The 15,969-nt window shown below is 39.9% G+C and overlaps 1 protein-coding gene across 1 annotated transcript in view; it reads right to left on the bottom strand.

Moving 5' to 3' along the window:
* Positions 1 to 15,969, bottom strand: part of MUSK (muscle associated receptor tyrosine kinase) — a 308,402-nt gene that overhangs the window by 131,393 nt on the left and 161,040 nt on the right. Inside the window, exons 6-7 of the mRNA XM_077475264.1 lie at positions 10,537 to 10,661; positions 2,846 to 3,005 (exon numbers count right to left, since the gene is read on the bottom strand). Of these exons, the coding sequence (XP_077331390.1) occupies positions 2,846 to 3,005; positions 10,537 to 10,661 (285 nt within the window). The remainder of the gene's footprint in view (positions 1 to 2,845; positions 3,006 to 10,536; positions 10,662 to 15,969) is intronic.

The raw sequence follows: 15,969 nt of genomic DNA on the forward strand, positions 1-15,969 counted from the left end.
TGTTCTGAAATGCATGTGCATAAAGTGGCATTGGCAAAATGCATTAGTATACCATTCAAAATGATTGGCACTGCAAGACACTGCACCACAGATCAGTGTGTCAGGTACTGAACTACATATTAGCTGTACTCTCATTTAAATTAAAGTAGAAAAGTGTATTTGGGTTCATGTGTTGATTAAATTCTCATTTTAAAGCAACATTCTTCTTTAAATGGGGTCCTTTCCAACTTCTAATTTCTATACCAGGCATGTCCAAAGTCTGACCCAAGGGGCAATTGCGGTCTGCATTCCGGTTTGGAACGGCCTGTCTGGTAATTTGGATATGTATATCTTTTGTGGCCCCCAACGAATCCTCAAACACCGGGGGCCACAAAAGATATATATGCTGGCTGCCTTGGAGGGGACAGGGAGGGGGTGGGATGAGTGTCGTTCATACAATGAGAATTTCCTGTTTACACGGCGGCCTCTGTAATAGGAAGTCCCGTATCCTGCGCTGCCATTGGATGACTGTTCTGTCCATCATAGGATGTGGGACTTTGTATTAAAGAGGCCAGGGAGAAAACAGATTCTCCTGTATGTATTCTGTTGGCACTCGTTCCCCCCCCCCCTCCACCAAGGCTGCAGATGGGCATGGATGCGGCTGCACTGAGGGCAATGGTGAGTCTGCATTCATGTCAATGGGGGTGCTGCATTAATTGCAATGAAGGTGCTGCATTCATGTCAATGGGGTGCTGCATTCATGTCAGTGGGGGCGCTGCATTCATGTTAAGGGGGGGGCGATGCATTCATGTCAATGGGGGTGCTGCATTCATGTCAATGGGGGTGCTGCATTCATGTCAGTGGGGGCGCTGCATTCATGTCAAGGGGGGGCGATGCATTCATGTCAATGGGGGTTCTGCATTCATGGCAATGGGGGTGCTGCATTCATGGCAAAGGGGTGCTGCATTCATTTCAATGGGGTTGCTGCATTCATGGGAATGGTGGGGCTGAATTCATGCCAATGGTGGGGCTGCCTTCATGGCAATAGTGGGGCTGCATTCATGGTAATGATGAGTCTGCATTCATGGCAATGGGGGTGCTGCATTCATGGCAATGGTGAGTCTGCATTCATGGCAGTGGCGGGGCTGCATTCATGGCAATGGTGGGGCTGAATTCCTGGCAATGGTGGGCCTGCATTCATGGCAATGGTGAGGCTGCATTCATGGCACTAGTGGGGCTACATTCATGGCAGTGGTGGGGCTGCATTGATGGCACTTCTGATGCTGAATTCATGGCACTTGTGAGGTTGCAGATGGGCACTAATTAGGCTGCTTTGATTGGCACTGACCCTTATTTTCCTTCACAGTTCTTTAATTAAAATGTCTTTTTTTTCCCCCTGAAACGTCCTTCTTAAAGTGAAGGTGCGTTTTATATGCCGATACATACGGAATATCCAAATAACAGGACCAAGCTCATCTGTTCACCACAAACAGCCACAAAGGCAAGAGAATTGTTGTTGGGCAGTGTATTAGTGCTTGGACAAACACACTTAGACTGAATTTTAATGGTTAAAAGAATGTCATGCAAAATGGTCAGCCCTCATGCATTTTCACTTCATCAAATCTGGCCCTCTTTGAAAAAAGTTTGGACACCCCTGCTCTACACCATTCAGTTTCTTAAAATACTTGACTTTACCAGTAGGAATATCCTCTGAAAAAGCACTGCAAATGAAGCAGACTTAAGCCTTTGGGTCAGTCATGCATATTGATCTAGATCCTGAAATAAAAAATTCAACCAAAACAGAGCACAATATATCACTATGGGCCTGGGATCATGAAGTTTTGTGCAGATTCGAAGAATGAGCTCCAAGTATCCCCTTTTAATTTCACTTTCTACAGGACATTATTAAGCCCATCCATAAACTGATTATCTGATAGATAAGGATTCATTTGCTGATACGGGCAAAAGTAATTGATGATAACGACTGACTGTTGCATTATCAGCATCCAAATATCTGAATGTGTATACCTGGTCATATCCACGTATAGGTAAATCTGAATATCTGTTTGTCTCTTTTTCAATATCTCCAACATATCGTTAAAGATATATGAAAACACTTAAACAGGACTTCTTTTTAAGTTGTTCTAAAAAATTGTCATTTACAGAATGACTATTTTGTTTCTTGACAGAGCTGGTCCCCTGATTTCTGGTGATCTGATTGCTGATGGGATACTTTTCAAGAAGCAGCGGGGAGGATATAGACACCATAGAATGAATGAGGTAGGAACAGCTTTATCTTTCCACTGCAGGTCCTCTGGTACAGCTTTCTCTCCAGCAAGAATGATGAGCAGCACAACAACGATATAACCAAATTTCACTTCAAAACCCATGAGACTAAAGCCCCATGCACACTATCAGTTTTTTTCTGCTGAGTTTTTCCTTCAGATTTACAAAAACCATATAATATCAAACCTTAGGAGTTTCAATTGGTATGCAATCAGGAAATTTGGTAAACCTAAAGGAAAAACTAAGCAGAAAAACTGATAGTGTGCATGGGGCTTTAGTCAGCAAATCTTCACTTTCCGAGTTCGGACTTTGAACAAGTAAATAGCATTATTATACTTTTAGATTGTAAGTGCTAACGAGCAGGACCCTCTAATTCTTCCTGTATTGAATTGTATTGTAACCGCACTGTCTGCCCTAACATTGTAAAGCACAGTGGAAACTGCCAAAGTGTTGGCGCTATATAAATGAATAATAATAATAATATACAGTTATTGTATTGAGCAATGAAAACTAGTTGATACTGGTTTACTAGCATACAGTTATCTATACACACAAAGCAACATTCTTTTCTAAAACAAACCTGATATGCTGATTGCTGCCGCTGCTTTGGCAGGACCAAAACTACCAGTGTGTTTATTGTCCGCCATGCAGGTAAACAGTCCTGGTCTGGAGGCTGTAACATGCAGCTTTGAAAAGATCGTTCCATCTTTGACATAGTCCTCCACAGACTCTGGTGAAACCTTGAGCAAAGCAAAAATAAGCTTCTATAGATAATTTTTTACTTTTCACAAAACTAAACTTTTTACATATTATGTAATATATTTATTTTTTTGGCACGTTTTTTCTGACTGTACTGGTGAGTGTCTACTGTAGACAAAGAAATTTTTTTATTTTTTATTATTAAATTCTTCAACACAGTCGCAAGATACATAGCAGTGATATAGTATAGAGTCAAAAACATCAAAAAACTGCATATACCGATACTTGACAAACTATGCATGCTGAAATGCATGCCTTACAGACAATTGGTTTTATTTTAAATCGGGTGTGATCTTTAAAGTGGTTGTAAACCCTTACAACACACTTTGACCTACAGGTAAGCCTAGATTAAGGCTTACCTGTAGGTCCAAGAAATATCTCCTAAACCTATACGGTTTAGGAGATATTTGCCCGAAGACAGGCACCGCTGTCTACGGCACATGTGCCGTAGACAGCGGCACGCAGGCGCACTGAGCGCGGCATCTTCAACGACGGAGGTGCCGCGCGTGTCGGCTCCCGTGCGCATGTGTGGGAGTGACGTCATCGCGGCTTCGCCGAATGACAGCGGCGGAGCTGCGAGACCCCACCGAGAAGATGGATGCGCCGGACTACAGGGGACAGCGGTGACTTTGCTGGCTCCTGTGTCAGGTAAGTGACACATAATGGACTACTATGCATAGTAGTCCATTATGCTTTGCCTTTGCAGGGAATGAAAGAGGAAGTAAACTCATCAGGGTTTACTTCCTCTTTAAAGGTGTAATAACCACGTGCAGACCTCAGTAGTGCATAAATGCAGCCAATCAGACTTCAGCATACTGTGGCCAGATAATGAAAAAGATGCAGTTTACTGCAGGCTAAAAGAAACAAGCTACCTTCAGACAAATATTTATTATTTTTAGCTTAACACATTGAGCACAATAAAATAAACATTCCCCAGTGAACTCTTTGTTAAAATTCTTACCCCAGGGCTTGGAGTTTATAACTTTCAATGTTTCTGGCTTTCTGCTCTCAGTGCTGCTTCCCTAAAATTCTGGTCTTCACAGAAAAGAGTAAATAGCGGACAGTGCAGTCTCTAGTTAGTGTTAACTTGAAGAAGGAAGAGAGTAGGAGAGAGGAGTAGGAGAGTGTCTTGCCATCCTAGGCTACTGGATTGTGTATTTCCATTTGATGGACACAGTGTAGGAAGACGCAATTCTAGTCCCTGCAAGCAAGAGTGGCTCCATAGGCTGCTGTAAGAGAAAGAAGCCACCCTGAAAGAAGAAACATGGGGCAGTGGATATGGCAGCAGCTTAAAAATGAACATAGGCAAGGTATGAGTGTTCTGTGAATATGTTCTGTTTGCTTGTACTGTTCAATGCCCTTCCATGTGCACCTTACCTCAAAAGCTAGTCAAAAAATTAGGTTGGTTGCTGTTTTTGTATAGCCTGCTCGCTGGATTTGGCATGGGGACACATTTTATGCCTTAAAATGGCACTGATCTCTTGCTGGGCTTCTGATGTTCTCTGCATGGAGGAATAGGTTCCTCCTAGGCATACCTGCCATTAATGTATCCACTGCTATGTATGTTCCAACTTGGAGACTCTCAAATTATAGATTTAAGACTGCACTTTACAGAAGAGCCTCGGCAAAGCTTCCACATATATACTTTGCCATGCATACTAGCTCGTTATGCTCATTATGCCTTTGCCTTACAGGGTGTGTTTTTTTTTCCTCCCTTTACTTCCTCTTTAAAGGTCAGCAGCTGCAGTGTATTTTTGCAGCTGGAACACCGCTTTAAAAAACTGAGGTTTTATAATTTTTTTAAGTGGATCAAATGCAAGTCAACTACAGGTCAACTGTATCTTTCAAATTATTAAAAAGTATTAAAAAGTAGAGTTTGTCTGTAGGTCACTTAGTCCATATTTTGAAGTGTTCTGTGGTGCTTCAACCTACTCATCTTATTCCTGTAACATCTTTAGTAATAAATCTGTCTTTTTTTTTGGCATGGTTGACCAGAAATTCTCCAAAGCTTGTCATGAGGTGCTACATACAGTTGCTGAAAGGAAAACATTTTCACTTAGTTTAGAGAAGGCAAATCACAACTAGTTATGTGCAAATAAGGTTTTAGTTTATTACACTCCTCTGCGCACGATTGGGAGGTGCAAGGTGAATATAGATTCACTCGGCTAAGTAAAAAACATGCTCCTTTAGTAAATTATTCCCTTCAGCTTTAGAGAAAGACAAGGTAGTCCTGTGATTATTCTCACTGGGACGAAATGTGATGAGTAATTCAAAATATCACTGTTGATGTCACTGTAACAGGAGGCAAGGGCATTTCTTCCTATAGAAACACTTGTTTGAGGGACAAAAAGGGGTGTGCCCTCACTCTGGAGAACTAGTACTGGTTAGTCACAATAAACTAGACTTGTTTAGCAACGTTAAAGGCATTTCACCTTTTAAGCTGAATGGGTTTCTCTCAAATGAGAGTTGGTAACATACCCAAACATTCATACCTGCATGGAGAACACAGCCACCTGAATCCAAACAACATGGTGTCATGAAGTGTTGAATTTGACGTATCTACTAGTAATTGTACTATGACCTGGGTAAATTGAAACATTCACGGACAAACATTTGCTTTCCATTGGACTGTCATGGAAGATGTGGCCTTGTAAAGGGGATAGTAAAATTGAGCACAGCTTATTTATTAATAGTACTGTATACAGTACTGTACTTTAACCACTTCCCGACCAGCGCAAGACGATGTACGTCGACAGAATGGCACGGGCAGGCATATTGGCGTACATGTACGTCCAATATTCGTTGCCGCCGTGCCATCGGGAGCGCGCCGCCGGCGGCGCGCTCCCGCGCTGGTCGGGACCCCCTCGAGTCCGGTCGCGGGACCCGCAGACTCGATCGCCGCGGGCATCCCCGCGATCGTCTCACGGAGCGGCCGAATGGAGGAAATGCTGTATAAACAACATTTTTCCATTCTGCCTAGCAACTAGTGACGCTGATCTCTGCTCCATGTGATTGGAGCAGAGATCAGTGTACACTAAATGAAAGCCCAACCCCCCCACAGTTAGTAACACACCCCTAGGAACACTTAACCCCTACACTGCCACCCACTGGTTAACCCTTTCACTGCCAGTGTCATTTACACAGGAATCACTGCATTTATATAGCAGTGATTACTGTATAAATGACAATGGTCCCAAAAATGTGTCAAAAATGTCCAATGGGTCCCCCACAATGTCGCAGTCACAATAAAAATCGCAGATCGCCGCCATTACTAGTAAAAAAAAAAATAATAAAAAATTATTAATAAAAATGCTATAAAACTATCCCTATTTTGTAAACGCTATAACTTTTGCGCAAACCAATCAATAATCGCTTATTGTGATTTTTTTTTACCAAAAATATGTAGAAGAATACGTATCGGCCTAAACTGAGGGAAAAAAATGTTTTTTTATATATTTTTGGGGGATATTTATTATTACAAAAAGTAAAAAATAATGCGTTTTTTTCAAAATTATCGCTCTATTTTTGTTTATAGCGCAAAAAATAAAAACCGCAGGGGTGATCAAATACCACCAAAAGAAAGCTCTATTTGTGGGAAAAAAAGGACGTTAATTTTGTTTGGGAGCCACGTCGCACGACCGCGCAATTGTCAGTTAAAGCGACGCAGTGCCGAATCGCAAAAAGTGGTCTGGTCTTTGACCAGCAAATTGGTCCGGTCTGAAAGTGGTTAAAAAGCCAATTATTTTTTTCCAGATTTGGATAGAGAGAGAAAGACTAAAACTGGACATACACTGAACGAAATATGGCCTGGCCAACAGGGAGCAGCCAATTAGCTTCAGGCAGGGATCAATATATTCTGACAGAGGGGGGATGCAATATGCAGTATACAATGTTTTGTTGGAGGGGGGGGGTCCCCCATCCACCTTGTTTGTGTGGGAAGGGGAGTCTGTGTTTTTTTTTTTTCGTTCAGCCAGCTGCCAAAAAAACTGTGTATAGTCAAATTTGTCTGAGTCCCTGCTGCAGAGATTAATCCTATTTGTCCTGGTAACAAGTGTCACAGCGTCGGGGAATCATAAAAAATCCAAAACTGCACCCAATGCATTCTATGCATTAAGATAAAAAACCTTCTTTGTGCAGCAGCCCTCTTCAGCCCCCTTAATACTTACCTGACCAATATCTAGATCCAGCGATATTGCAGGAGTCTCTTGGCTGCTCGGGTCTCCCCTCCTCATTGGCTGAGACAGCAGTGCTGCATGCCATTGGCTTCCACTGCTGTCAATCAAAGTCAGTCAGCCAATAAGCAGAGAAGGAATTGGGGCTGGGTTGTGGCTCCGTGTCTGAATGGACACAGGTGCTGCCATAGCAAGCTGCTCGCTGTTGGAGCACTCAATATGAGGGAGGGGCCAGGAGCACCAAACAGTGACCCAAGAAGAGGAGGATTTGGTGTGCTCTGCGCAAAACCATGGCACAGGGCAGGTAAGTATAATATATGTGTTATTTTTAACTAAAAAAAACAAGACTTTACAATCACTTTAAAAGAGACAGCAAAGGGGTGCCAATCTATGTGTAGCAAGGTGGAGAGGTGGACACAGCACACAATAATTGGCAACTCACAGTGTGTGGTCAATCTCATGCATTACAGTCTGGGCCATTTGTTATATGGAGTTACGCTATGGGCTCTATTATTTTCTATTATCTATTATTATCTTTACATGAGCATACTGGGCAAAGGAGACTAAGGAGGTTGCTGTAAGGACGCTTTTTACAGTTATTTGATACTGTGGAGGCTAGACACCCTTTGATGGTGATAGTGGCATCTGGTGAGTGCAACACAAGAGGGGGGCATGAATGTGACACGCATGCTACACAAAGATATTGCCTGATTGCATGCACTTCCTTTGCAGCACCTTTTTCACTTTCATTTTTCACTGGATTTTTCTGTTATGAATTTATGGATTTTATTCGTATCAACTGATTTTTTGTAAGTCATTATTATTATTTATTTTTATATGAGTTAATATAGTTACCTTGTATATATATTTGTTAAAATTACATATCTATTTTTTTTTATTGTACACTAGCATTTTGGTTGATGGCTCAGTTATATGTGTATTTGCACTTGCATTTAGCACTTTTTATGTATTAAGGTCCTGTTGGCTGTGTAGGCTGTTTATGCCTTCTTTGTTGGTTCTGGGCCTTTTTTGCTTTTTGCACATCAGAATTTATTTAATATATGATAGAATAATTAAATAGCAGCGCCAATTCCACTTACCCGCACTTTACCAAATTTTTGGCCATCCACCTATTTGGTGGTTGGTATATGTGGTGGCAGCAGCTACTAGCATTTTTTAAGTAGTCCATAGCACAGAAGCATTTATCTTTTATATACAGGGCCTGTGCGCCATCGATCCACATGTGCTTCTTCCTGTTTTCTGTCCTGAGACTACCTGGTCACCTCGGCTACCCCTAGCTGCTCTATCTTGAGATCATGGGATGCTTCCTCCTCCCAGCTGCAGATGCACCAATGACTGTAATGCCTGAGATCATCCACACACTATGGTGCCAATTATTGTGTGTCCACTTGGCTGCACTTCAATTGGCCCTTCTTTGATTGCTTTCTAAGCTATGGAAGGTGTCACCCAGACCATATCCAGTGTATGCAGTGTGACATTTTCTTTGGTGTCCTCCCTAGCTGGGAATCCTTTTGAGAACCATGATAAGCATAATTTGTTTTACTTGTTACTGTGTTGCTAATTGACAGGCAAAAAGTAAAAAAATATATGGACAGGGGCTTAAAAAAAATTCTAGCCCTAATTTAAACTTGGCTAAAGGTACACTTTAAGATACACCTCAAGGCACGCAAGCCTGCAAGGACTAGCTAACCAGGGAGAGACCCTTGACTGGGGTAGGAGGGATTGATGGGAGAGCTTACTTTAGGCAAGTAAGACTGGCTGGGATATACTTTCCACAGCCTGCACTACCTCTGGTCACCACGAGACTCCACTCCAATAAATCTGTCTGACCACACACAGGCAGATACAAATCTTACACACAGTCTGGTGCACTCTAAGGGTTTGAGATCGTAATCACTCTTTTCACTTCTCACGCGCACCCCCACACCAGACACATGACTCACGGTAGCTTGCCACCACCTAGCAGTTTGTCCGTTGACTGGTCTGCTAGGCAACAATATACACACACAGATCTCCATCTGGTAGAACTGCTAGTTTTGCAATCGTCATGCAATCTGCCAATACACAGTGCAATTGCATACATATTTGCTATTTGTAAGGAACTTAGATCGAGCACACAGATACTACAATGCAACAATCTCTCCAGGGATATGAGTCTTAGCTTAGTACACAGTAGTGACTTATTCATTTAATAATTTAATATCCTGAATGTGGGCAGTGCATAAAATATGTACAAAGAAAGGGAATTTAAAAAAATGCAACAAAGAAAAAAAAGGACATACGCAGTTCAGATATGTGCTAATAAAAATATAAAATAATATGGGATAAAAACAGAAATAAACTTTACCAAGGTTTATCCTGTGACAGAGGCTTGTCAGGAATATCGCAACCCACCAGTTTGACAGGCTCTGTGTGAATCACACCATCCATATCTCCTGCTCCTCAATTTAGTGAGATATGGACTGGACTTAAGCTCACGTCAATCAACCTTGGGGGGTTTTATCTTCCCAGCCTACAGGACAGTTGTGTGTTCCAAAGTGACTAGGGTTAAATCGGCCATGAATGGTTCTGATGGCTGGGTCGAGAATAGGATTTTCAACACCTGCACGTCAGTCCGATTGCAACAAGACCAATCAACACTTGGCTGTCAAGATTAGGCTCCCTATAATTGTTTTGTGGATTTATCTTGGATTCTATATACACTACACAGACCATTTTACATTTACACATACCCCAAAATGTGTACAATCAAAATGAATTGTTTTCATCTCTCTGCAACTAATATTTTAGTTTTTATAAGAGATAAAATAAATTCCTATGATCTTTGGCACAAATCAATGGTTGGAAAACATTTGGGAGCCTTAAGAGTATACAGGCTTCATCCCCTGCTGGGCCTGTAGACAAATTGCCTAGGTTTTTCTATTGATGCTTCCAAGAGGTGGCAACTTTATATATACAAATATTGGGGAATTTTATTGGCACTTACTCTAGGTGTCAATGCTGGTCTACATGTGTCTGTCTTCTTTCAGTTAGTAATTTGGGACCATTTGTCTAATATTGATTAAGAGAATATAGCATCCTTTATACCACAGAATTAAACTATATCCACAATCACACTACTTTTACAGGCTACTACTTAGGTCAGCTATTGATGAATATAATTATTTGACCTTTACATTCATGTTACACCTCTCCACTGTAAAACATTTTTGTTTCATTGGTAAAATAGTAACTCATTTATAAAATTTGAATTATATGATTTGATATATTCCAGAACTATAGGGTAATGTATAAGAATTAGCACCAGAAAAAAACTCACGGCTTTTCCATTTTCAAACCACCTGATGGAAGGAACTGGAATACCAGTTGCTGCACACTTCAAGGACACTTCGGCACCAAATGTTACATTCTTTGATTCTGGTGCCTTTATGATCTTGGCAAGCACTAGGAAGAGAAGATCATGTGACAAGGTTACAAATAATATGTGTGACTTTTCCTAAACAGGTTTGCACTTACACTTCCTGACTTCCTCTACTTTATTATTGATGAGAAATTTTAGTTTTTGCGCTGAGCATTACATTATTTTAGGTCTAGCTTGAAATGACAATGAAGACTCATATCTACATTGTGTTTATTCAAATTGTATCAAAATCTAGAACAAAAATTAAATATATTGCAGCTTACCAGTGCTTATATATAGTTGAAACATTTGTTTTCCTTTCAGTTTTCCTTTTTGTTATCTATACCTGGCGATCTTACCTGTAACACACAACCTGTCCAAGGTGACAACAATTGCTTACTGTACTGTATCATTGGAGGAGTAGCGCTGTCACCCTAGTTCTCAAAATCTGGACTGCAAACACTTCCTCCTTCTCCCTCTGAACATTCAAATTCAGTGTTTCAAAATGTGCAAAAAACATATATCTAAATGTTGTCATCTCTGTGTTAAACAACTTGTGACCTGCAATGCCAGGTGCTTGGCTAAGAATGGAAAGTGAGAGAAACACTGGCAGCTGCAGCTGCTCGGTAGATGCTGCCCTGCGGTGCTCAACTGCTTAACAGCTATATGATGAGGAAAATGCTGAACAGGAAGAGTTCAATAGACAGAGTTGGGCACCACTGCATTGACCAGAGGAGACTTTACTGTAAACACATAAAGAAGGATAGGGAACCAACTAAATAAAGGTACACAAAGGTACTACCAGGTATTTATCCACACACCCAATTTGAGTGGGAAAAGTGAGAAAATAGCATATGAAAAAATATGCACTATGCCAGAGAAGGGCACAGTGCCAAGTGCCACATAGGATGAACCCAGGGAAATAATAACTGGAAAGGATTGTTTATACAGTATATATAAAAAAATGAATTCATTTATTGAAAAATCAGTATAACCAAATAACATTAAAAAAAATAACAAAAATCCTACACCTAACATTAAAAAGACAACGTTGTCTGGAACCAAAGACAAACATACATAAAGACATAAAACAGAGTGTTTAACACCACCCAAGCATGCAAATATAACATTAAGGCACTATGGATGAGTGAAATTAGAAGTGAAATCAAATCTATATACACTGCGCTATCAGAAGTATAAATATAAATGATAATAAATAATATAATATAACTAAATAGTTATAAAGTGATAATTGTGCAGTACATGAAACAATATTCAATTTTGCAAATTAATATAATAAAGTGACAATGTGTATTCACGTGATAATAATCTGTAACTGAAAATCCAAAAGTCCATAAAAAATATTTAAAAAGTGATTAATCAAAATCGATGTGCTTTGCAATATTCAAAAATGCCAGTTTATAAGTGCTCCATAATAATCCATGCAAAAATGACCCAATAAAGTGCTGTATTCACACTCAAGTGCCCCCCCCTAGGTATTGGATGCTCACATTAGAGCGTGTGACCTTGCTGTTAAGCTTGGTCAATACACGCCAAAGAACCACTTATGGATTCAGCAGTAGATGCGGAATCCTGCATTGCTCCCCACTTATGCCTGGGTGTGTCAATAGAATGCCATTTGTGCCTCGGTGTAAAACGAAGGACTTCATGGTGTAGTACGTAAAACAATTTATTTTGAACACAATAAAATCCCACACAGGGTACTCACAATAGCATGGCGTGTCAGTTCGCCACTAATATTACATCCTGAGGAAGATACAGAAACCTCCTTGTATCGACATGCGTTGGGTAAGGGGACAGAAGCTATTTAGTTACAGTATATTACTTATGATTATTTTATATTTTTACTTCTGAGCAGAGTATATATATTTGATTTGATTACCCCTGCATGCTTTCTGAGACATGTGTAATGCTAGCAGCTGAATCAAAATAGGAATATTGGTTTTAAAGAGATTTAACTGGTCTCATAGTTAGTGGAGGCTCACAAGACGTTGCATCATAAACTATTGCAATTAGAAGTGGCTACACCACCAGCCAGTCAGTCCTGTCACTAATAATGCAAGCAATGTCCATTGCAAAATGAAAAAAAGGAACCGAAAAGCACCACTCCATACTCCCAAGAGCAGTACCGTTACTGTGGGTCAATCCTGGGGAAGGGGAAAGGGTAAAGGTCAATGCATTTCACTGGGAAACCCAGTGCCTCCTGGCTGTGACAGGTGTATATATACATATTTTTTGTCAGGGGATCAATTATCTCACAAGGAAATTAAATCAATCATGTGTTTTACCCAGACCGGAAGTGTGTCATAGATAGTATTAACCCCCACAAGAAGAGTGAAATCATAAAAGAGGCAGCATCTCTATTATTGATAGCGTACACACAGCATGATTAAAACATTAACAGGTACATCAAAACACATACAAAATCAAAATGAAACTAAATTAGTAGACACACAGAAAATAAGAGAAAAAATGAGAAATGGAAAAAAGAAAAAAGAGAAAAAAGAGAAGCTATAGAGCAGGGGTCTCAAACTGGCGGCCCTCCAGCTGCCACCATGCCTCTGCCTGTGGGAGTCATGCTTGTAGCTGTCAGTCTTGCAACGCCTCATGGGACTTGTAGTTTAGCAACAGCTGGAGGGCCACCAGTTTAAGACCCCTACTATAGAGAATCAAAAATAATTGAGAAATAAAAAAAGAAAAAAGAAAAATTAAATAATAAAAAATAATAAGATGGAATGAAAAATACAACTCATGAATTGAACATATGAAAACCACACAAGGGCAGAACACCTATGTGTAGTACATAAGAGTGCAGACACTGAGCACATACACCGAACAGGGATACCAAATCTAGAAATGAAACTAGCCAAAATAGTTAAAAAAAATAAAAATAAAAAAAATATATAAATATATATATATATATAATTATTACTATATATGATTTATATAGCGCCAACAGTTTACACAGTGCTTTACAACATTAGGGCAGACAGTACAATTACAATACAGTTCAATACAGGGGGAATCAGAGGGCCCTGCTCGTTAGAGCTTACAATCTAGGAGTATATATATATATATATATATATATATATATATATATATATATATATATATATATATATATATATATATAAACAAAAAGGGATTAATCCAAGAAAACTTGTATAGGTTAAGCTCCCTGTTGAGTCCATGTGGAATCTTAACTTTTAATGTATAGATTCAGAATTTTTCTTTTTGGAGAAGAACTTTATCAAAGTCGCCCCATCTTTTGCTGAGTTGTAAAGCATAGATTCCCTTAACCCTCAGTCCATCCGGTTTGGACTGATGGTGCAAAAGAAAATGTTAAGCCAAATGAATTTTCGGCTCCTTATGTTTGATATTCCCAAGGTGCTCACTAATTCGGACCCGTAGCTTGCGCTTTGTCTTCCCTATTTATATATCTTATTCCAGGGGCACTGTAAACTATAGATTACTTTTGTAGTGACACAATTGATAAGGCTTTTGATATTACTGTAATCAAGAGCTTTTGAACTAAATGTTCCAGAAGGAGATTTCGAGGAGGAGGGGATAGAGCTGCATTTTCTCAAGCTAAACAGGACACATCTTCCTCTTACCATGAGGGGGCCGGGAGAGTGCATATAACTCTCCAGTGCACACCACCACTGCTGCATAATGGCAGCCTAAGTGGGATCCAGAATGCTGAGTCCCTGGATGCAGAACAGAGAGTGGACTAATCGCTGTGTGTGACTGGATGGTAAGTTGCAATATGACTGGGACCGGTGAGCTGCTGCTATGTGGATTTACTATCTGCTGATAGAGAGACTGAGCATAGAGAGACTGAGCCCTTTAAGAACTGACTGTACAGTCTAGTTGCTGCCTGCAGGCTTGACTGGAAGTATTCTTGTGTGCATCAACAGTATTGGGCCCCAATACTAGCCTGCTGAAGAGTTAGGACTAGAGACCGCCCCTTTACAGCTGCTACCCAGAGACCTTTGCCTATTGCTTATGCAAAGAGGTACCTCTCAGGGGACATTGCAATATATCCTAGCCATTCTCCTAGAGAGCACTCTAAAATAGTTATAGTATGGTTATTCACATTGCAGTTAATGCTCATACGGACTGTTTATTGTTGACTTTGCTGATTCATAAATGAATCCCAGTCCAGTGGTACAGAACTTTATTGTAAGTTACCTTGGAATAGTAATTATACTGTCTAGCAGACAGTATGTGTCTGAATCTACCTTCTGTGTGTTCATTTATGCTTAAACCATCATTTATTCCAACCTGTACAAATACATTGAGTTTCCCTCAATGTAGGACATAGTCTTTTCCCTACCTCTATAACAGCTATGCAAAAGCCAAATCAGGGTGAAATATAGAATAGGGGCGTGGCTTACGTGGAGACAATGTCGGAAGGCAAGTTCTCTACTCAAACTTCATGGTGATACTTCATGGAAGTGTGGCTTTGTCCTTCATTTTTACTATATGTGCTGGATGAAATGAGCTCCTAAAGTCAGCACCCAGTGTCGAGGGGACTGGAGGAATGTGCACAGGACTCGGAGTGGTGCAGTCTTTTCTTTGTATCACTTTGTTTTACTGGGCTGGAGTTTTGTTTAAAATTGCCTGTTGTTGAATGCATCTAGTTCAATATATATATATATATATATATATATATATATATATATATATATATATATATATATCACCTACTCCAGGCTGCAAAGATCAAAGAAAGAGCCCAAAGAGATTACCACAATCCTACTGATTTTGTTCTGTTTTATTTAACTATACTTAAGCAGCAATTTTAAATTCAATGTGGTAGCTGTCGTGAATAAACTGTGCTTCTGAGGACCTACTAATTAAATGTTTGCCCTTAGCTCACCAATGCCTAAAACCAGCCCTGATTGTGTATAAAATTTCTATATAAAAAAAAAGGTGACAAGCCCCCCCCCCCCCCCCCCACGAAAAAAATACAACTGATTTTCCTAGGTTATGTTTACATTTGTTGAAATGTGATGAAAATTAGTAGAGGCATTGCCAAAACAAAGCTTTACAAACAGAATTAACTGTTGGAATTCATACTTTCTATGAAAATATATGGTTATTACTTTGATAAACAGGCCCTGGAAATTGCAATTAACCTTCCAATCTTTAAAAAAAATCTTAAACTATTACAATCAACATTCATTCAAAACAAGGATGGCCAAAAGATAAACACAACTGTGAGCAATTTCAGCTTTTTATAATTAGTAACATTGATTTCTAAGCTGAAATTAGCCATTTGGACTTTATTTTCCAATACAGTCAGCATTCTTTCAACACAAGGATGAA

This window comes from Lithobates pipiens, unplaced genomic scaffold (assembly GCF_037356315.1).
Source record: "Lithobates pipiens isolate NorthernLeopardFrog02 unplaced genomic scaffold, aLitPip1_a1.2 Scaffold_13, whole genome shotgun sequence".
Taxonomy (NCBI): domain Eukaryota; kingdom Metazoa; phylum Chordata; class Amphibia; order Anura; family Ranidae; genus Lithobates; species Lithobates pipiens.